This window comes from Marmota flaviventris, chromosome 3 (genome assembly GCF_047511675.1).
Source record: "Marmota flaviventris isolate mMarFla1 chromosome 3, mMarFla1.hap1, whole genome shotgun sequence".
NCBI classification, from domain to species: Eukaryota; Metazoa; Chordata; class Mammalia; order Rodentia; family Sciuridae; genus Marmota; species Marmota flaviventris.
In genome coordinates, this window is record NC_092500.1 from 172,833,305 (window position 1) to 172,856,361 (window position 23,057).

The 23,057-nt window shown below is 52.0% G+C and overlaps 1 protein-coding gene across 1 annotated transcript; it reads right to left on the reverse strand.

Annotated features, from left to right (window-relative positions):
* Window positions 1-403: 403 nt before the first annotated feature.
* Window positions 404-20,497, reverse strand: Ctsb (cathepsin B). The gene is made up of 10 exons (XM_027926881.3): window positions 20,404-20,497; window positions 9,487-9,637; window positions 8,824-8,909; window positions 7,250-7,364; window positions 6,430-6,548; window positions 4,894-4,979; window positions 4,496-4,639; window positions 4,004-4,120; window positions 1,719-1,847; window positions 404-1,355 (listed from the first exon to the last, which is right to left on the reverse strand). Exons 2-10 carry the CDS (start codon window positions 9,610-9,612, stop codon window positions 1,258-1,260), a joined length of 1,020 nt encoding a protein of 339 aa, XP_027782682.1. The 5' UTR covers window positions 9,613-9,637; window positions 20,404-20,497; the 3' UTR covers window positions 404-1,257.
* Window positions 20,498-23,057: the final 2,560 nt, after the last annotated feature.

The window sequence follows — 23,057 nt, forward strand, 5'->3', positions numbered from 1 at the left end:
GCTGATTATTGTAGTTTCTGGTTCCCTCAAGAACTGGTGCACTTGGTTATGATACTTCACTAGGATTATGCAAAGGAGTAGTTCTTGGACAGCAATATAAACTAGTGAACAAAAGGGAACTCAAAACACCACACACAGGCTCTGGCTCCACCCTGGGAGACGTGTCTCCTGGGAAATGGACAACCTGATCTGGAAGACCAACATGGTGTTGCACCTTGAAACCTCAGCAGATTGTGGGGCTTGTGGGTGAACAGTGGAATACAACTAGGTCCTTACCTTTGAGCAGGGACAAGCTTGTCAAGACAGAAGGGTTGATGAGGATGACAGGGAACCAGGGAGAGACGACAGATGCCCTGACTTGAAAACACGAAGCAGTTTCCAGAAGGCTAAAACCATCAGCAGATTTCACTAAAGGAGAAACCTTTTATTGGCACAGTCATTCCTTGTTAAATTGACAGGGTGAAGATGTAATTTTTCAAAAACAGTAAAAGCTGATTTCTCCCAAACTAGTTTCAATGTGGTAGTCAAGGTCAGTAGGTCAGCCAGCAAATCCTGACCACTTGATTTGTTTTAAGCCAGACCATTGGGAGACAATCTGTAAAAACGAGTATAGCTCTTCCAGCTATTAGATTTGTTCATTCACATGATCAGCTGAGGTGCACAAAAAATAAAACTTCTATTAAAAAAGAATCAGCCAAGGACAGAACCAGAGAGGGCTTACAGCACTACCAAGGGCCATGGATGCAGGCGCCCTGGGTCGACGCGGTTTTCTCCAGAGGATTGCACGCCATGCCTGCTATGGACCTGTGGCATCTAGAAGGCTACTTGCTTAGAGGTACTGCGCCACGTGGGCATTTGTCCTGTTGGGACTCCACAGACCCTTCCTTTGGAAAGCCTGCAGCCAAAGCCGGTGGGTCTGTCGCTGCTTGGACGAGGGGTGGGAGGGTGTTGCAGCCAGAGCCGGAGCAGCAGGCACTACAAACAGCACTAGTCTACGGGGAAGACTCAGGGTGCACTGTGGCCATTGTCCACTGAACAGCCTGGGAGGGAGCAGGAATGGACACGTTTCCTTGGAAGACAGTTCTACCGGGAGGCGTGAGTTTGGCCTGATCCAGTTCTTTAGACCCTGTCTACAACTTCTTGTACCTTATGTGAACTCAAAGAATAAAAGACATTCTTGCCCGCGTCTCACACCCCCAGACCAGTTGGCTACGTTTAGGGAAACCCCCAGGACTGGCCAGCCAGGCCTGCGGCAGACTAGATCTTTGCCCAGTATTGCTCAGTGCGTGGGATTCCAGCCACAATTTCTGATTCAATTCCACAGTGATCCTCTCCTCTGAGGATTTTAAAGAACCCTGGAAACAGAAAGAAAGGTGCTTTGAATGTATGCCTTCATTTCTGATCCTTGTCAGTAATTCAGACTCACTCCAAGGACTGAGAGTGAGTCACCTGCCCCCTGCAGCACCACTGTGCTCTCAGCTTCTGGCCCAGCAGCCGGGCCCTCCCCTCTCCAGGCACTTTCACCAACCCCAGGTCACCTTCACAGCCTGGTCCAGTGGGAGCTGCTGTGCAGAGCTTCCTGGAGCCACGGCCCGGTGCACACCACCCTCTCAGGCTCAGCGGCTGTCTACGTACGCGGAGAAGTCCCAGCCCACCAGCACCCAGTCTGTTCTGGCTCATGACTCCCTATCTGCAGCAGGAAGGGGGCTGCCACTCACCGTTGTCACCCCAGTCAGTGTTCCAGGAGTTGGCCACCAGCCAGTAAGGGATGCCATTCTCTACCCCCCAGCCAAGGATGCGGATGGCGTGGCCTCCCATCATCTCTCCAGCAACATGCTTGTACACTCCTGAGGAAGGGAAAGCCAGTTCAGACCAAGTCCAGGCCACCATCCCGCTCCACAGCACCCCGACTCAGCTAGCCACGCCCAGCAGCAGAGACAGGCCTCCCAGCCAGACCCTGGGTTCCATCGACAGAATACAGACAGACAAAGGGCTAGAACACCACTGCTCCATCAGAAGACTCCAGGGGCTCCCGTGATATAGGGAGATAATCCACACGTGGTTTTGGGTTTTGTTTTTTGTCTTGCAGTAGAGGATGGAACCCAGGACCTCATGCATGCTAGGCAAGTTCTCCACCAATGAGCTAAAAAGTGCTACCTTTCCAGCACTATTTTTTTTTTTTGAGAAAAAGGAAAAAGAACATTTATTGCTTTGCTAGCAAAGGAGAAACACAGGGGACTCCTGTCCTGTCCCCGAGGCTGTGATTCTGCCCATCAGCAGGAACAGGGGGCTTTTAAAGAGGTGATTCAAAGGCCACATTCCATGTGTTCTCCTTTGGATTTGTAATTCACTTGTTATTTTGTGAGACAGTCATTTCTGAGAGCTTCTGGTACCATCCCCAAAGTCTGGATTACTTCCTTTCTATGGTGAGTGCATACTCAGGGAAAGATAAATCTGCCTAAAATGGGGAAGAAAGGTAATTCCCCATTTCCCAGAGATTAGGGAGGAGCAGAGAGAGAGGAAGAGAAAGAAAGTGTCCATTTAGAAAATAAGCTGCAGTAGCAGAGCATCAAGGGCTATATTCAAAGCATAAAGTTGGTCCTCCAGCACTTTTAAAAATTATTTTACCATGCCCAGGCTGGCCTTAAACTTGTGATCCTTCTGTCTCAGGCTCCCGAGTAACTGGGATTAAAAACATGTGCCCAGTACCAAATACATTTTTAAAAGCCCAACACACTCAACTATGTGAAATATTGAAATGGAGTCCGACAAAAAGATTTGTTGGTTGATTTTAAAAACAAAAGGTCTAATCATTAAGTTTTTTTTTTTTTTTCTTCTTCTTTTGGTACTGGGAATTGAACTCAGCGATGCTCTACCACTGAGCCATATCCCCACCCCTTTGCTTTTTATTTTGAGACAGGGTGTTGATAAGCTGCTTAGGGCCTTGCTAAATTGCTGAGGCTGTCTTTGAATTTGCAATCCTCCTGCCTCAGCCTCTGGAGCCATCAGGATTGCAGGCATGTGCCACCACATGTGGCTCTCTCTAATGACTAACTTACAAAAGAAATTTACTGCTGAGTGACCAATTATCTGTTTTACATCCTGGGATTCTGTATAATTATGGGTTTGTCTGTCAAGAGTTTTACACAGCTTGAAGAGTTTTTAAATTGCTGCTCTGGGGTGCATTGGAGAGGTGAGGTGGGAGGAGGATGGGTCACTGGTGTTGGCTGATGGGAAAGATGCTGGCTAAGGAGCTCAGAGATCTAGTTAGTCAGGCCTTCCCTGGCAGATGAATCATCTGTCAAATCAGAAACATCTTTAGTAACATGCAGAGGACTGTGTAAGTATTGGCTCATGACAATACTTATTTTTCTTGCCCAAATAATCTTCCTTTGTTCCAAATTGAGAGCACTGGTATTACATCTGGTTGAATGTAAATAAGAGAAAAGTAGGAACAAAGGCAGTTCACCGGAATGGGGGGCTTCTAAGGAGCTGACAGGGACAGGGTCAGGAATGGGAAGCATTCGGCACCACCCAGAGCAAGGTATTTCCTTTATTCATCTCTGGATGTCAGGTGTGACACTAGGTCTTTGCAAAGACAAAAACAAAAATGATTGAAATAGGCCACTCAGTCCCCACTGTTCAAATGTGGAGACTGATGAAGGACACGGGCCAAGGCAGGAGGGACCACTGCCAGGGAGAGGGAAGGTCCCAGAGAGGAGAGCTGAGCTGGGCTTGGAGGGATGAAGAGGAATTAGCCAGGCAAGTTCCTGGAGAGGGATGTGGGATACTATGTGCAGAGATGAAGGAAACCAGGACAGCACAGGTGGAAAGCAGTGGCCACAGGACTGCCGGGAGCCACAGGTGGCTGGCAGGAAGGAGGGTGGACGAAGGGAGGTCCGGCAGCCCTCCTCCTCAGGAGCCCCAGGTCTTCCTCCGGGTGAGTCCTGCTGACCCACTTGAGCACCTGCCGGCTGAACCCTCCACCCAGCTGCCTACACACCTGATTTGTAGGTCAGGAAGTCTGAGAAGACGGTGAAGGCGCCCTCCACTGGGCCGTTTTTGTAGATCTCTGCCATGATCTCCTTCTCGTTACTGGAGACGCTGTAGGAACTGTACCCTGGAGAGGGAACCACACCAGCTGGGGTGAGGGTGCCACCTCAGCTCCCCCAGGCAGTTATGTGCTGATTTACAGCAGGAGGCCAAGAAAGGCTTCCTAAGGAGTGAGCTGGGCCTGGGAGCTGGGCAGAGTGGCATGGGAGGGGGCTGAGGACCCCAGCGCTCCAGGACGGGCCACCGACTCACACAATAAGGGATTCGGTCTCTCGCAGCTCAAAAGGGCTGAAGCTGGATTTGGGGTGGAGCAGGCAGAGTGTGGGGGGGTGAGGCGAGGAACTTCTGTTCCTTCCTCCTTCCCAGTGTTCCTGGACCCTAGGATCTAATGGCCCTGGTCTCTGCCTCCCTTTGGCTTGTGGCAGATCCCAGCCCACCTTACCGTAGTGCTTGTCCTCCTTGTAGGATGGGGCATAGCCGGGCTCACAGCTCTTGCTGCATCTGGGAGTGTCCCCCTCCCCTGTGCACTGGGGCCGGGAACCGTTGACGTGGTGCTCACAGGGAGGGATGGAGTAGGGTCTGCAGCCTGATGGACAGAGTGGACGAGGGGGGTCAGCCTACAACCACCACCGAAAGGCCCTCAGGCCAGGAGGAAGGACTGGACACAGGCCAGCCCATGCCTGCAGCCCTGACCTGGGGCTGACCGTGTCTGGAGGGCTGCCTTATCTGTGTCCGTCTTCCTGCCCAGCCCTCTGCCCTCCACGGTCCTTCATAACAGAAACCAAAGCCGTCCTGACGCAGGGCTTATGGAACCCTCTGGCAGACAGGAATCACACTCACCTATGTGGGAGTCATACAGGCCACCAGAAACCAGGCCTTTTTTTGTCCAGAAGTTCCAAGCTCCAGACGGATAGCCTCCATTACAGCTAGAAAAAGAGCCTTTTGTTAAATTCAGTGTAAGAGAAGTTCCGGCTGTGCACAGACCACTGCCTGGGTCCACATGCCCTAGCACTGGCATGACTGTCCTCCCAGAGCCCACCAAGCCCCCGTCACCCTCCCTCAACTTACTTCTTCAGGCATCCGACCAGGCTCCCATCCCTTCCCATAAACCCCCACCCCCAGAAGACAGGACTCTTACATTCATGTCTACACCAAACTAGGCTCTAGGCTTCCTTCTTTCTGGAATGGTGGTTCTCAGCCAGGCAGGATATTATAATTCCCCGAGGTAGAGGAGCTCCAACCTCCCCAACTGTAGTTTTTGATTTTTGAGGTTTCAGTTACCTGTGCCACCAACTGTGGTCTAAACTGTTCAATGGAGAGTTCCTGCATTTCCTAAGTCTTAAATTATAAGCTGTTCTGACCAGCGTGATGAAATCTCACACCATGCCACTCCAGTTGGCACGGAATGAGAATCATGCCCTTGTCTGGAGTATCTGTGCTGCATGCACTACCTGCCCATCAGGCACTTAGTAGCTGTCTTGGTCATCAGGTTCCCAGGTCTTTTCACAATGCTTGTGTTCAAGTTATTTTACTTAACAGTGGCCCCAGAGCCCAAGAGTGACAATGCTGACAATCCCAGTAGGCCAAAGAGAAGCCATAAAGAGCTTTATTTAAGTGAAAAGTTCTGAACTTAATAAGAAAAAAAAAAAATCAGATGCTGAGATTCCCAAGTCTCTTATCCCTGAAATTATATCGAAAGAAAAAGAAATTTGTGTTGGTTTTGTCTCTGCAAAACTTATGGGCATAGCAAGTGCTAAGTGCTTAGTTAAGGTGGAAAAAGCATTAAATTTATGTATAGGAAAAAACAGCACATACAGGGTTCAGTCCTAGCCTGGGTTTTGGGCATCCATGAGGGGTACTGGAGAGTATCCCCTGTGGGAAAGCAGGGACGAATGTACTAGGAAAACCCACCAGTGCCAGAGAGCGATTCACTGGTGTGCAGTGAGGCCCAGGCACGTTTCTGTAACTCGGGCCTTTCTATGTGCAGCCACGGATGTGCACCACTGGTGTGGGCCCAAGGCCGGACGTTAGCACTGGTGAGCCCCTGAGTTAGGGATACAGCTCAGTGCGATCCACCTGGGGCCCACTGTCTTGATTCAAAATAAGAAAATAACCCCAAGGCAAGTACATTTCCATGAACAGGAAGAAGGAACAAGTGAGGAAACACCAGTCCCAGGTTCAGAAATTTAACGGCATTTTCTGAGACCATGTTGTGCCAGGACCCTCCCCTCGCCCAGCTCTGTAGGTCAGACAGTGGCAGCCACTCCGGGCCTGCTTCCACTCCTCTGTCTCAGCCAAGAAACACCTTCCCTCCCCTAAGAAGTCCTCAGTGTCATTCTGCACTCAGGCCTCTGTGTAAAGGGGCCCAAGACTCACCCGTCCCCACACTGGCCGCCACAGCAGGTGAGCATGTCCTCTGCAGACACCTCCACACTGACGTGCCCGTTGGTGTGGATGCAGATCCGATCAGACATGGCCTCCACAGCCCCAAATGCCTGCGGGAACAAGTCCTGCCCAGTGAGGCCGCTGCCACGCCCGACCTGTGGCATCTCCCGCCATCACCAGAGAGGTCTGCAGACCTTGTGGATGGCCAGTCTCTCTCAAAGCCACGTGTGACTCCAACTCAGCTTCCAAGCAAAGACCAATCCACCTGAGCCTCTACCTGGGGACTCAGCTCACTTCTGAAGCAAACACAAACACACAGCTCAAATACTGCCTGGTTTCACCTAGAGGAGGAGCTTGGGGTGCAGCAGAAGTCTGTGTTGGCGGCAGCCCCGACATCAAGGTGAAAGGAGCTCTGGGAGAGGGTGTGGTGGCTGCACAGCAGTGCCCACATACTAACGCCACTGAACTGCACACAAAAAATGTTAAGATGGTGGCAATTTCTGCTATATGTATTTTACCACAACTCAAAAACAAGGACAGCTCATTGACAGAGATGGGACACTCAGGAAGCAGAGTAGTGGCCAGCGCTGCCCGTGTATACAGGGACTCACCCTCTGCAGGGCACACAGCCCATTCATTTCTCCACCCAATCCTCGCCACAACTCCTGACCATGACACCATCATTAGACTGATGGGAACTGAATCTGAAAGTTAACGTCACTTGCCTGGTCACAGTTGATCCCTCCCCAGACTGTTGACCATTCCCCCACCCGTTCTGCTCCTGCAGCAATCCTAGCCAACTGGGTCTTACCCAGCAAGAGCCACAGGAACCCTGGTCTCTGATCTCTTTGATGGTTGGACAGTCGGGCCACTGTTCCCGAGCATCGAAGCTTTCAGGCAGATTGATGTCCTCAGCGAACCGAACTCTGGACAAAGGAAGGTCTTCATTACAAACTGTCACCTTGCAATTCACCCCCCAAGATGCAAAGGCTTCTTGGTTAAGGGCTGCACCAAGAGAGCAAGTGAGGGCTGAGATGTGCAGAAGTTCCCCTCACGGTCTGGTTTTTTGGTAGTGGGAACTGAACACAGGGGCATTTTGCCACTGAGCTGCATCCCCAGCCATTTTTACTTTTTCGCTTTGAGCCAGGGTCTCGCTAAGTTGCTATCCCCCTGCCTCAGCCTTCCGGGTCCCTGGGATCGCAGAGGTGCGCTAGGAATCTTGTAACACAGAACTTGATCCCATGGCTCAATGCAATCTGGCATTCTGTACGCTTCTTTCTAGATTCGTTTGATATTTTTCAACAGTTCTATGTCTCTTGCTTCCTCTACCCACCTTTAATCATAAACATCTGTCTAGATGCTTTAAATCATTTTTAAAATTTATTTTTGTGATTTTTTTTTTCTGGGTTTTCATTTCACATAAGAGGTGTACTGGAACAAGACGACACTGGCTGTGAGTAGAAAAGTATCTGGGATTCATTCTTTTTTCTCTTTTCCTTAAAGAGTCATTTAGCTGTATGCCAAGACAGATGTGCCCCACCCTAGGTTTCACAGTCTTTAACACTCAAGTTCTCACCAGGCGTGACACACACACCTGTAATCCCAGCGGCTCGGGAGGCTGAGACAGGAGGATCACGCTTTCGCCAGCCTCAGCAATGGCAAGGCGCTAAGCAACTCAGTGAGACCCTATTTCTAAATAAAATACAAAATAGGGCTGGGGATGTGGCTCAGTGGTTGAGTGGCCCCGAGTTCAATCCCTGGTACCCGCCCGCAAAACAAAACATTAAAGTTCTCCAATGTGTGGGGAACACATCCTGTCACTGCCACATCCTCAGCCCCAAGGAGTCCTACAACTTCACTTTTCCTATCCATCCCGCTGCGATTCTCCAAATGGATGCAGTCCACTTCCCACTTTGCGACTTGGAATGGCTAAAAATGAAAACTGTGCTCTTCTTACAGCCCTAAGAGCTCAGGCTGGAATAGAAATGATGAGTTACCCTTGCCTTCCTGTAAGGACCGCAACCACCCCACCCTCAGGCAGCCACCTGTAATGGCTGCTGGGAGTAACAGCTCCATGGAAATGCCCTAGGCCGTGTTCTAGGAAAAGGAAACACAAGGGCAGATCCTATGGCTGGCTCTTCTTAAGATTTTCCTTAGATTTTTCAAAATGGAGTTCATTGAGACCCATCTGCCATCCTGGAGCCTTGTCCCAGGCTCTAGGACACCTTGGAGATGCCCACACTGGCTGGAGGTACCCTGTACCTGGAGGTGTCTGGCCAGCTCTGAGGGGGACCTAGGGCGGCTCCCTTTCCCCCTCCACGGTCCCTCATGGCTGCCTGTGGCCCACAGGCTGAGAGCCAGGGCTTCTCCAGGCACAGCACTCACCTCTCGGGCAGCCGGGGCCCACCCAGGAAAGTGCCACACAGCCTCTTCAGGTAGCTCACGTCCACATTGTAGAAATTGCGTCCCGCCTGGAAGAGAGCCATGCCTGTGACTGTCACCTACCAACCCAGAGGTTGCTGGCATGGGGTAGGCGGGCACGCTGCCCACACACAGGGTCCTCCTCAGGGAAGGCCAGGGAGACAAAAGAACTGGAGAACCACCAGAGCAGCCCATGCGCAGAGTGCAGCTCCCAGACCAGGTGCCTTCTCCATCTGCTGACAGGAGACCCCATGCCCCACCCCCCGCCCTGCACACGGCTCACTCCTCATTTCTTGGTTCCCACAGTCTTCAGGGATCAGCAGGAACCAGCAGTGGTGGGACAGGGCACTGATGGAGCCCAGGGGCCTCCACTGCGGGCTTCTCGGGCTCCCTGGCTGTGGAGGGCTGGGAACTCACCTACTCCTCCATGCCTCGGCCTACCTGGGGACACTCGCTCATGCCTGTTCCCATGCCCACGGTGCACAGGGAGGGAGGAAGCGACCATGATCCTACGCTTTAACTTTCTCACACAGAAGGTCCTGTGGCCCCATTGGGAGCCATCCGAGTGCATAGGCCAACCCCCAAGGTGACATAAGGACAGACACAGGAAGCAGCCCCGCAGCCTACCTGCCACGTGGTGTTCTGCTTGTTGATGTAGGTGATCAGTTCGTCTGACAGCGGGTGGAAAGAAGTTCTGCCCTGGGCTCTGGTCAGCACCAGTAGATAGCACAGAAAGGCCAAAGGCCACCACATTCTGGAAACTGGATCCTGAACCCACCTGGAAAGGACAGGACGGGGGGAGTTATGATGGGTCCCACGCTACACACCAGGGCGCTCCTCGGGCAGACAGCAAGGCTCTCATCCTGGCCCCTTGGTGAAGCCTGGGGTGACGGCAGATGGACCTCAGGGGTCTACGGTGTCCACAGCCTCCTCCACTGTGCCCATGCTCCCGCCATGCCTGATGGCCAACATGAGGACACAGACAGTCCGGGGGCTGTGCCGTGACTAAACTGAGCCCAGGGCCCTCTCTGCTACGTCTGAACTGCATGGATTTGTTCAAGAATTGGAGAGGCCTTCCCAAAGTGAGTGATCTGAAAGATGCATGTGTGACCATGTCCTGAGGGAAGGGCCAACGGGGCAGGCAAACACAAGCGTGGCCCTTGCCAGTCACAGTGGAGACGACAGAAAAGCAGCTTCCGCGAGCCACCTGGCTCCTGCGAGCCCAGCGGGTTTTCCCAGTCAGCCAAGGGCTCTGCTTCCAGCCTCGGAGATGGGCCTTCTGAGAAACCCCACCTCCCACCTCAGCCCTTCATCCGAGGACGCCAGCATGAGTCAGGAGGCCGGCGACTTCCAGCTCAACATGAATCACCCTCTCGCGCAAGGAGCTAACAGAAGCAAGTGTTTCCTGGCCGACACCTGCGGCCTGGCGAGGGCCTGGGTGGGGAGCGTGGGTGGGCTGGGCGGCTGGTCCCCGGGGCTCCTGAGAGCAGGCTCTACCTCCTCAAGGTCAGGCTGTGGCAAAGGCCCCAAAGGGCCTGTGACTTAGTGTCAGTGCAACACCGCCTCACAAGGAGACCCGCACAGGGAAGAGTCAAACTTCACCATGGCTTAACTCAAGCCCACTGTGTCAGCTGGCAGAGAGGGCAGGCCACGCTCAGGGTTCTGACCGTGAACATGTGAATAACTAACAGTCCAACAAGTGCAAGAATGATTCTTCTGGAAGAATACACATGTGAGGAGAGAGAGATGTTCTGGAAAGAGCTCTGTGGAGGCCCTCCAGGATGGCACATGGATCGCTATCGTTACTTTCTGGTGTGTGGGTGTGTGCACACGCGTGTGTGGCACTGAGCACTGAATCCAGGAGTGCTCTTCCACTGAGCACACCCTAGACCTTTTATCTTTTATTTTGAGACAGGGTCTTGCTAAGTTGCCCCGACTGGCCTGGAACTCGAAAGCCTCCTGCTCAGCCTCTCAAGTAGCTGGGATCACAGGCATGTGCCACCATGATGGCTGCCTGCCAACTTTTAAACCTGTGTGCTGTGACTCACACAGGTTGACATTTAGAAAGTTACTATACAGATACACTATCGTCCAAGTGAAGAGACACAGGCACACAGACAGCTGCTCACTAAATAACTCTCTCGATAAGACCAGAAACAGAGTCAATGTCTAATAGCAGGTAATTGTTAAATCATGGTGAACGGCCAGGTAGATTACAAAGCAGTCGCTGAAAAGTGAACTAGCTGAATCATATCGTACTGATAGAGCAAAAGCGCCCAGGTCCTACTGTTAGGTGGAAAAGTGAGTTGCAGACCATTAGTAAGGTGGGCCTGTTAAGCAGGGAGCATGGGTAGGTGCCGTCCTGCAGCTTCGGGCAAGATGTGAGAGGCGCAGCCAGGCCTGGTGGCACAGCATACAATGCCAGCTCCCTCTCAGCTACTCGGGAAGCCCAGGCAGGAGCAGCACAAAAGCTGCCAGCCTGGCAATGAGCACGATCCTGTTTCAAAATAAAACAGCGATGATGAAGATGATGCTGATGGCAGCGGCGGCTGGGGGTGCAGCCCAGTGGTGGGTGCTCGAAACCCTGGGTTCAAGCCCCAGTATGGGGGGAAAAAGTCAAAGAAAATATACAAAAGCAGTAACTGTGCCAGGAGACCATACTGCTATGGTCTGAGTGTGTCCTCCAAAGGGCCATGTTGCAGGAGCTTGGCCTCAGTGTGGCCATGTGAGGAGGTCGTGTGACACACAGGAGGTGGGGCAGGTGGGAGGCCTTAGTGGGCTCTGCTCCAGTCTCTGGTTTCTCCTCTAGCCATGTAATCTCTCCCTATCATACACGATGCCACCATGATGCCATCTGCTGTGGGGTAGCCCAGGCCAACAGGGTCCTCGCCAGGGCTGCCTGGTCTTGGTCTTGAACTTTCAGCCTCCAAAACTGTGAGCTAAATAAAACCTCTTTAAAAAAAAAAAAAATGAACATGTTCTTGCATTTCAAACTCTGTTTCTTTTAGGAAGGATCGTAGCAATGCTGCCAAAGACCCTGAGTCACCAAGTTGGTAAACGATCAATTCTGTAATAATCTCCAAATGCATTCTCAATCATCCTCTGCCACCAATGAGGCTTCCTCCCTAAAGACTGCCTGCTCAATGCCCTTAATGTCCCCATGTCCAGTGACTCATGGGGAGGCTGCCTTCTCATGTGATCACGTGCCAGCCGGCCACATGGCCTGCAAATTGAGGTAAATGTGTCCAGCAAAAGTCGGGCCCCTCTGACTTACACTGGCATTTTAATCTTTTCTCAAGACAGTGGGCACTGGTGCAGAAACACCAGTGTCCACTCCTTGAAAGTGGGAGTCTGGATGAACAGATGACAGGTCGCCAGGCTTGTTCTCTCATCTCTTGTATATGGAGAACGAGTGTCCCCAGGTGCCCCCGGGAGGCTCGGCATCTGCTGAGATGGGAAACCATAAGCCAAGAGAAGGAGAGGAGCATTTCCATGGCAACCTAAATTTTAAAATGGGATTTCTTTGGTTTCTGTGGTGGCAGAGAACACAGGCACTCCCATCTCCCAGGTGGCCCCCAGTTCCTGCAGCCCCCCGGCACTCTGCCAGCAGGGAGACCCGTGTGCTCACTCCTCTTCCTTTGGTCCCACTGCTCCTCACCATGCTCCTGTGAGCTGGAGCCACAGCTCAGCAGGGACCACCCAGCGCCCAGCCCACTCACAGCAGGATAAGCCCTTGGAAGAAGACTCCTTTCAGCCCTGTACCTGTGGCACAGACTTCGGGGGGCTACCAGCTGCTGTTGCCTGGTGGTGAGGACAAGCCCTGGTGTGGAGGCAGGAGACCTGCATTTGTGCCTCAGCTCCACCACTAACCGGCACTGGGGGCACCAACCTCTACGGAGCCGCGGTTTCACCACCCATGAAGTGGATTAGTAGGTACCATGTCTCTGTTGGCAGCTGTATGTGAACCGAGGCAGGGCAGAAGCCCCTGTGTGGTGCCGGGTGTACACACAAAAGAGTGCAGTGCTGCTCACTCCAACAGGCTCCATTTCCCCTTCTCTCCTCCCCTTTTCCCCACCTCTAGCATGGGCCAGGTGACTCCAGTTTACCCCAAACCTACCCCAAATACCTCCACATTGCCAGAAGAATCTGCATTAAAACAAGCTTCTAAACCGGGCCCAGTGGCGCACACTGATCCCAGCTGCTTGGTAGGCCGTGTAAGGAGGATCACAATTAGCAAGTCCCTGTCGCAAAATTTAAAAAGAGCTGGGGCTGTAGCTCATTGGCAGAGCATCTCTGGGTTCAATCCCTGGTGCTACCAAAACAACAACAAAAAAACCTCAACAACAACAAAACCCACCAAAACCATCACACACAAACAACCTGGGTTCCAACCTCAGCGAACCTCTACGTTTTAAGGATTCTGAGACTGCTGAGAGCCCATCTCTGAAGCCAAATGTCCCCTCCTAGAGGAAGAGACAGATACCCTGAGAGCAGGGGCAGTTTCACTCTAGTGAGTAGCCAACTTCCATTATCCCAACGCTGCTCAAATGGCAATCCCTCTGGGAATGCGCAAGGGTGCGAAAGACAAGCTCAGCTGCTAATACTCTGTCAGGGGTTCCAAGGTCTTTGCCAAAACAGCAATCCACTTTCACTTCCCCTAGTTCAGGCAAATGCTTTGCTCTTATTTCTCAATTCAGTGATTTTTAAAACATTACACAAGATGAATAGAAAGTCCTTATTTCAGGAGGGGAGGGGGCCCAAACAGGAGGAACACACTTGCAAGCTGTGGGCTACTGTTATTTCTAGTCCCGGTCAATGGGCTTCCCAGCAAGATCTGGAATCCACTGCACCCCCCACCCTTTCCAAGTCAGTCTCTGGTGACAAGATCAGGCCCTCCTTCCTCCCCTGGCCAAGCCCGTGTAGCACTCAATGGTTCATACATCCCACTGGTGTCCTGAAGAATGCTGTCACGTGTAAAGAAAGGGTTTGTGGTCAAGTGATCCACTCCCACAGCAAAACTGTTCCCCAGACACCCTAATGACTTCCCAGGACAAATGTGAAGTTTGGGACTCTGGAAGGAGATGGAATGGACGTCAGGAGAGGAGCTAACGCCAAGTCGTAGGGAGCCTTATGTATGTCCTGCCATCCTAAAAGAGTAGAGTTGGGCTGCCAGCGAGCTTGAGGAAGAAACCTCCCCTCCACTGTTACAGAGCCGTCTGTTGAAGGACGTAGAGGGACAGGCCATAGGCCCCTGAAATTTCCAGATCAGAAAAAGTGAACGGACACCCAGAGCAGATTTTCCCTAATATCCTGCTCTTCTGCCCAGCGGTGCTATGAATCCGGCAGACCTCTTCCAGGGGTCTCTAAAGAGTCCAGAGGCTTCAGCCAGGGGTGGTGGTGGCTCAGGTCTACATTCCAGCCACCCAAGAGGCTGAGGTAGGACGATCATAAGTTCAAGGAGAGCCTCAGAAACCTAGCAAGACCCTGTCTCAAAATAAAGGGACTGGGATGTAGCTCAGTGGTAGAGGGCCCTGGGTTCGCTCCCCAGGACCGTGGGAAAACACAGATGCACCATCAGTGCCTACATTCTGAAGTAACCACAAACCAGGACTGTGCCTGGAGATGGCAGAGCCACTGCATCAGGGGAAGGTGGGAAGTGAGGAGGAGGGTGAAGACTTGGTGGGACCGGGACAGAGAATATTAAGCGTTTCTTTCTCTTCCATAAAAACTTGGCTTGGTTCTCACCATCATTAAAGGCAGCTGTTCAAGTTCCAACCTCTTCAGTACACCCACAAAACAAGACGGCGCGGATCCTCACTGCCCCTCCACTTCAGCTCACCCAGTTATTTATACCTCAAAGCTGGAGCAGCCTGGGGCAAGGGAGAGGGTAATCTCAAGGACCCACTGGAGGCCCAGGAGCCTTCCTTCTTTGCTCTGAATCACAGCCTTGATGTGGTCTTTGGTGTTTTATGTCTTTGCTCCTAAAGGAATTCTTGGTTGATCACGTTTAAATTCAGATACAAACAGGCTGGGGGTGCAGCTCAGTGGTACAGCCCTTGCAGCGCCCGCGCCCTCGCGCGCACATGGATCCCAGCCCTTGGCCTCATCTCTCTCCCTATGAGCAGGCAGTGGCCTATCAGTCCCTTGGAGCCAGGCTTGATGTGGCTAACTTCTGCCTGGCCCAGAAAAGGCATCCAAGCCAGGAACCAGCAGCGCCACTATCTAGTCCTGGAGACTCCATGGGAACCAGGAAGAAGGTTCCATATGTCACCTGAACCCTTCAGGCCATTAAGACACTTCACAGGCCACCCACTTGCCAGTCAACTTCCAAAATAAGTCAATCATTCACACCAGGTGCAGCAGGGCCAGCCTGCTCAAGCCACTCTCCCACATGCCTGGAAACGTCGGGCTACAATGCCCACAAGTGGGACACTGACGATCAGCCACTGCAAACCCACACCCTGCACAAGGAAGAAAATCACCACCCTCGGACCAGAACAGTGGACACACAAAGGCCCTCAGCAGTTGAAAGAAATGTTTATTGTTGGTGGGAAACCAGACAGTCTTACTGAACAATGTTCTGGTTACGTTCTGGAAGATTCTCTCCCAGCTCTGAGATGCTGACAGGGGCGCTACATTACCCAGGCCTGTTTCTAAAGTGGGCATATTGCAGAGCTTTTAGAGAGCCTCTGAGATCTAAATGAGATTAGTGTCTATGCCTCTCAGCTGGCCGGACAGGGCAGCTCCCTGAGGATGGGGCAGGCGACACTGAGCTTCCTGGCTGGCTGGGGGCTGGGACTGCTGGACATGAAAGCCAGCAAAAGAAAGGTGTGCCCCGCAGCTGGGTCCTGCTGTCCCCTGGTGGGGGGCGGGGAGTAGTACAGGGGCAGGAACAGATGGTTCTTACCAGGCAGACCTGAGAGGGAAGGAGGGGCCTCCCTGCACCAGGAAACCTCAACCCCCTCTCCACTGGTAGCTGAATATGCATCTCCTGCTTGCAGGGCAGTGAACACTTGCTGCCCCAGAAGAATTATTTTCAAAAGTATCCCAGTTTGAGTGAAAAATTATGACTATTCCACTATTGATGACGAGGCCCTACGTGTTGACGTACTTGACCATCTTACTGCCAAAACCCCAGTGGATTCAAGTAAACCAAGAATGACGGGCAGAGGGCTCTGGAACTCTGACTTGGTCTGACACACCCTTGACTGAAGGAGGCCTTGGCTGACAGCCTCTACCCCCTGACCCCAGGACTTGTGTAAGCAGGAAGCCATGTGACTCCTCTGTGACATGCCCCGCCCAAGTTCAGGACAGCAGGTCAGAGGGTCATGGAGCAGCCTGACCCCACCCAGGCTGGGAGGCAGAATATGTGCCTGTTCTCTAGGGCTCTACCACCTAGGTGGTACCAGTCCAATGCTCAGCCAGCCCTGCTTACTGATAACATTAGATTATCTCCACCAGACCAAAGAAGTCACTGGCCTGGTAAAGAGAGATTAAGAGTTGGAATTGAAATCCACGTGTCCTTCTCAGCACCCAGCATTCATAATTAGAAAAGGACCCCAGTCTTGTATAAGGCTTCTACTTTGCAGGTGGGAAAAACTAAGGCTTGAGAGAAGACCATGAACAATCTGTGAAGGAGCGCACCTACCTGAGCAGGGCAGATTAACTGTCAGGGATGAAATTCTACCTCAGTCTTCTAAGTGATGCAACTCATGCTGCAGACTGCGGGTGGCCCAGCTTTCTTGTCTGTAAAGAGTAAGACTGCATCCCTAAACCTCACACCCAAATGAGAAAACGTGACCTAACTACACAGTTCAGACACCTAGGTCAGGACCTAAAGAACTCTGTGAGGGTTAGCTGTTCACAAACACATCAAAACACGCAAAGGAGCCAGTCATGGTGGCTGTAATCCCAGCAACTCCGGAGACTGAGGTAGGAGGATTACAAATTTGAAGCCAGCCTCAGCAACTTAGTAATGCCCTAGCAACTCAGGCAAGATTCTGACTTAAAATAAATAAATAAATAAATAAGGACTGAGGATGTGGCTCAGCAGTAAAGCATCCCTGGGTTTAATTCCCAAACAATAAGTAAATATATACACAAAGGGAGCCAGGCACAGTGGCACACACCTGTAATCCCAGCTACCCAGGAGGCTGAGGCTGCAGGGGCTTGAGTTTGAAGACAGCCTAGGCAACTTAGTGAGAATCTGTCTTGGAAACAAAAACGCACAAATGCTACCAATGATCAACAACAAAACAGGGAAAGCCTCACTATTATTGATGCTTTTCTAGGGCAAAAAATAAAACTTGAATTTCTAGTCAGGGAAATTAAAACAGGTACCATTTCAAACCTACTAGATTGGTAAAAATTGAAATCTGGTAAGAGCTAGTATTGGTGAATAGAAGGAACAGGAACCTCCACACTGCTGGGAGTGAAACTGAGACAAGCCAGGTGCAGGGGCATGCCTGTAATCCCAGCAGCTTGGGAGGAGGAGGCACAAGAATCAGGAGTTCAAAGCCAGCCTCAGCAACCACAAGACACTGAGCAACTCAGTGAGACCCTGTCTCTAAATAAAATACAAAAAAGGGCTGGGGATGGGGCTCTGTGGTTGAGTGCCCCTGGGTTCAATCCCCAGTACCAAAAAAAAAAAACCACAAAACAAGAACAACAACAAACACCAAACTGAGACAGTCACCCAGGAGTGCACTATGTCAATATCCAGCACAATAGAATATGTGATGAGTCACATGCCTTGTGACCCAGCCTTTAATTCTGCTTCACTTTTGCTTCTACACAAGAGAAACTCTTGAAAGTAACTGGGAGATTCAAAAAGACATTTACTGTAGCACTTGAGCAATAGTGAAAAAGTAGGAAAACCAGGCTCAGGCAGGCCTATAATCCTAGCGATTTGGGAGGTGAGGCAGGACTACAAGTTTCAGGCCAGCCTAGGCAACTTAGTAAGACCCTGTCTCTAAATAAAAATAAAAAGGGCCCGGTGTGGTGGCATATACCTGTTATCCCAGTGGATTGGGAGGATAGCAGGTTCAAAGCCAGCCTCAGCAATTTAGGGAGGCCCTAAGCAACTCAACAAGACCCTATCTCAAAATAAAATATAAAAAAGGGCTGGGGATGTGACTCAGGGTTAAGCGCCCCTGGGTTCAATCCCTGGTACAAAAAAATCATCATCATCATCATCTTCTTCCCTGGTACAGAAAAAAAAAAAAAAAAAAAAAAGAATCTAACTGTCCCTCATATAGGGTAACATACCATGTGTATTTAATGTGAATGAACTAGAGGCTGAGGATGTGGCTCAGTGGTAGAGCACTTGCCTAGCACGGTAAGGCCCTAGGTCAATCCCTACCACCACAAAAAGGAAAAAAAAAAAAAAAGATGAATGAACTACATTAGATCTGTTAACAACACACACTTTATAACAACATTGCTTATGGATTGATACAGAGTAGAAGAAATTCCAAGGAAGCCCAGGAGAAGTGTAAGAAGAGGCCTGCAGAAGCAGAAACAATGTTCCTCTGAAGGAAAGCAGGTGCAGGAGAATAACTGACCCGCAGAAACCGCTGCTCAGAGGGTTAGGGTTAGGTTTACCCTGGAAGGCCTCAGGCCTGCAGAAGGAGGAGTTAAGGCTTTAAGTTAAAAAGGAGAGAACTGGACTGGGAGCAGCAGTGCACACCAACAGTCCAAGCAACTCTGGAGGTTGAGGAAGGAGGATTCAGAGTTCAAAGTCATCCTCAGCAACTTAGTGAGACTCCATCTCAAAATAAAAAAATAAAAAATGGATGAGAAGGGGCTCCGTGGTTGAGCGCCCCGGATTTAATCCCCAGTATCAAAACAAACAAAACAAAACAACACCACCACCAAAAAGCCCTCAAGGGAGCAGGTGTAGGGACTACCAACTGCAGCAAGCACAGCACACAGATCCGATCAGCCCCACCATTGCCCTTCACGTGAATCATGCAAGTGTTTGTTTCTACCCCCCTTGATCTTCAAATATTCCATTTCATATAGTTCAGCCTCGCATGTCTAACAATTTCCTCACACCAGATCATGAAAAGTAGACAGACCTGTGACTCCTCCCAAGTATTTCCACCCCTACTACAGAAGGGCCTCAACCCAAACTGCTGAATCAGCACCACAAGGGCTTTCAACCTGGGGCCCAAGGGCTTCCGGTCCCACTGCGTGCCCAGTCTGAAACAGGGTTGTCCAGAGTCAACATCAAGGAAGTCCATTTGAGCCAGGTCTGTGGGGTGTCCCACCTGGGCTTCAAGGCAGGCAGATGAGGGACCTGCACTTTTGCACCAGGCAGTACCCTGAAAGGAGCAGAAACCGCTTTTCTCTATGGTGCCTTCAACTCTCTTTGGGAAGTTCTTTCTCTAGGAAGTTCAAAGGTCGTAGGTCACCATCACTAGGGCCAATGGGAAGTAAGTCTCCACTGAGAAGAGGCTGATGGGGAAGAAAAGAGCAGAACAACCTCCCAGGCCTCTTCACCTTCCTGCAGATTCACCAAGATGAACGGAAGTCAGCCGTTCTCTGGCAGAGGGAGTGACCCCTATCTCCCTGGCCCACTCACTGGTGTGGGAGTCGTGGGGCTGGGGCTTCCTCAGTGCCTGGCAGGGGACTGATACAGGCGCCTAAGAGCCAGGTCTAATTCACCTCATCCTGGCCTGCCCGCCGGCCTGCCCAGCTGGCCTGGCCTGCGGAGGCCACCCCACAGTGCCGCACAGGTACTACCCCCCCACCCCCGCCCGCCCTCCAGGCCACTGACTGAAGGAGGGGCTGTGCCCCAGGCCGCGAAGTACTCCCGGCCCCCAACCCTCCTGGCCTGAGGCTGTCCCCCTTCCAGGAGTCCAAGTGTAGCACTGACCACGTCCTCTTCCCATATCCCGAGAGCAAGCCCGACATAGTCCACCCCAGCCCGACCTCCACTCTTCCTGTTTGTTGGCTAACTCTTCTGGCCCGGCTCGTCCCAGCCACCCGGGATCATGGGATCCCAGGTGATGTCTTCTGGGATCCCATGAATTGTATGGGGTTATGTGCTGAAAGTCGCCGGGCAAACTCTTTAGAATGAAAACAAATCAAGAAACTAAAGGAAAACAGAATGCAGGTCGATACCATTATCTCAGCAATGTGTGCCGAGGACCCGAGGCCAGGGCTGAGGCCGAGGGAAAGAGAGGCCGGCCACCGCCGCCGGGATCCGGGCCCAGCTTCCCCGCAGGCTCCTCCCCCGCGGCTCCCCGCAAACTCCCCAGCGCCCCGGGGCCGCCTCCGGCCCGCCCAGGGAGACCGCCGCGGCCGGGGCCGCCCGCCCAGCCCTGGGGAGCGCGGCCGGGGTGCACTGCGCCTCCGGCTCGCAGGCGGTCCAGCCCCGCCGGCCGCGACCGCCACCCCTGCCTGCCCCCCAGGACTCCGCGGGAAGGCGCCTGGGCCCGGCTGGGGCAGCAGAGAGGCCCAGCCTCGGCGCCCGCGCGCAGCTGGCTCCCCATCCTCCGCCAAGGTCACGTCTGTGGCGCCCCACGCCGGCGCACTCACCGGGCGCAACGCCGAGAGCCGGGGCCTGCCGTAGGGGAGCGGCGAGCTCGCGGAGACGAAGGCGGAGCCGGAGCCCGAGCCGCGGTGGCCGTCCCGGCCGCTCGCCCCTATTTAGCCTGCGCGGCCCCGCCCGCCCGGCTGGCTCGCCACGTGACGCCCCGGCGCGCCCCGCCCCGGCGCCCTGGCCTGCGCCGCCCAGCGTTCGCTGCTCCCCAGGACCCGGCGGGCCACGGGGACTTTGCGCCTGGCGGTCCCCCAGGATGCCAAGCCCTGCGGGCGGGAGCCGTCTGCGGCAGAGTGGCTGAAGGTGGTCCCCAGGGTCTCCACCCACCTGGAGAAATTCTCCAGGGACCCTGCGCCCCACACTGCGCTTTCAAAGCCGCCGGAGCGCTGGGTGGGGCGCGGCGGCTGTGCTTACTTCCTTGCTGGGGTTGGGATGGAGACGCCGGCTTCCTAGAGCACCCTTAGCATCTTGTAGCCGAATATTCTGAGAAGATATGGTTGGGGCTCAGAACGCGCCGGATACTTTGAACTGAAGGAATCCGGCTTAGAAGCAGAATCCTTCTGACCTTTCTTCTGATCCTCTTCCGCAAGGCAGACATAGAAATTAGATTGTTCCGCAAAGCAGTGGTAGAAACTGGAACTCACCTCCCGCAAGGCTTCCCTCATACCTAGAAATAATGCTCTAATCTCCCCTCCAGTGTAGGAGCTGGGGGAAAAAGAATCCCCGACTACCAAATACGACTCTCCTTCCGCGGGGGTCTTGTCCCATTCAGGGCAAGAAGGAATGCCTCCCACCCCCAAAGGCCTGGGAGGCACACAGCCAGCAAGCACAATTCATTTGGGGGAGTGCCCAGAGAGGTTGATGGGGGATGGTGAGGGGACTCAGAACTTACCTCCTTCTTAGGCTAATCTTGCAAGGTAGGTATAACCTCAGTTTTATTCAGGAGGTCAGGAAAGTCTGTAGTCTATCCAGGTTGTAAAGACAATAGGAAAGGTGTAGACTGGGCAGGTGTTCTGGGGCCATCCTGGGCAGCACAGTGAAACCTCACTTCTTAAAAACAGAGAGGAGAAGGGGGAGGAAAAAAAGAGAAAGGTGTGGGTCTGGCCAACTCCAAGGGTCCTGACCTTCAGGCTCTCCACTGAAGCCCGCAGATGGATGGCCATCAGGGACCACAGAGAGCTGTCTTAGACACAGGCAGTACCACCTCGTTGGTACCAAATTAAGGCAAGAGGGGAAAGAAAAAAAACAAATCTCTAGAGTCTGGGCATGGCTGCTGAACAGCAGTTGAGTGCAATGCCAAGGAGCTCAGACAGCAGTGGAGAAGGCAGCTCCAAGCCAAGGTGGTCCAGCTGCCTGCCTGCGCAGTAGTGTCCAGACAGACGGTCTTGACTCCAGGCTGCAAAATCAATGCTCTGATCACCTTCCCTGTGTCAAATCATTTTAGACCTCTGCAGGGAGCTCAAAAGGTGGTGCAAAGGGGGAGGACACATATAACTGGTAAATCAATCCCTCTCCCTACCCTCATTTTTATAGTTCCTTAGGAGATGTGTTTTATCTTCATTGTCTCAATGCATCACTATAGAGGTAGAAATCACTTATGAAATAAAAGAAAACAAAATAAAACAAAAAAAGAAAAAAGAAAGAAAACCAAATAACTGATACCAGAGTAGAGGGACAGAGTATCCTGGGAAGCTTTAGGGAGAAGGTAATATCTGTATTTTACTGAATGAATAAGTATGCAGAGTGGGTTCACACATGAATAAAGTGGGCCTTGAAGTGGAGCACAACTTGACTTTACCTGCTAGATTTGGGGCTCAGGGACTCGGGACAGCTCTCACAATTTACAGAGGGGCCTTGGCCTGGATGTGTAAAAGCTGTTTGCCTGCTGAACTCATGGAACAGGCCTGGGTATATGCCCTAAAGAAATGAAAACAGATGTCCTCATATAAACTTGTACCAAATGTTCAAAGCAGCATTATTCACCGTGGCCTAAAGGTGGAAGCAACCCATGCTCATCAGCTGGCGCGTGGATAAACAAAATGTCATGTAATCACAAAATGGAATATGTAGCCACGGAAAGGAATGCAGTACTGCTCTATGCCACCACATGGATAAACCTTGAAAATACTGTGTTAAGTGAAAGAAAAAGGACCACATATCACGTGATTCTATTTTAGGGAAGTGTCTAGACAAGGCTTCTGTAGATAGAAAGTAGATGAGTACTTGCGCGTTCTGGGGGAAGGGGGGGGATTTGGGAACCGACAGTAAGGGTTATGAAGTAGTCAGAATGCTGTGAAATTGATTGTGCGGACGGTTGCACAACCCTGTGACTATGGAAAATCACTGAATGGTACATGTTAAATGGCGGAGGTTGTGGTTATGTCAGTTATATCTCAGTGAAGCTGTTTCAAAAAAAAAAGTTGAATAAGGAAGTCTTGGGAAAGGATAGAGCTAGAAATACCCCCACTCCATCACTTAAGGGGTGCCTTTTCTGAAAAAAAAAAAAGAAAATGCCTGATTTGTTCTCCTGTGTTTCACAAACTTTTGTAAATCTGGTGTCCTGGCCTTTTCTACAGGTTTCTGTATCCCAGAGAGTTGGCCTCTGGGGATGGTTTCTATGGAGGGTCTCTAGACGTGCATTGTTGTTTTG

What these genes read in the sequence shown, in the direction of transcription:
- Ctsb (XM_027926881.3), bottom strand. Translation starts at nt 9,612, where the DNA reads ATGTGGTGGCCTTTGGCCTTTCTGTGCTATCTACTGGTGCTGACCAGA. An exon ending in GGGCCCCGGCTGCCCGAGAG is followed by an intron (nt 7,365 to 8,823) that starts GTGAGTGCTGTG and finishes TCCTTTGTCCAG; the next exon opens with AGTTCGGTTCGCTGAGGACA. An exon ending in CTTCCTGACCTACAAATCAG is followed by an intron (nt 1,848 to 4,003) that starts GTGTGTAGGCAG and finishes TCCCTTCCTCAG; the next exon opens with GAGTGTACAAGCATGTTGCT.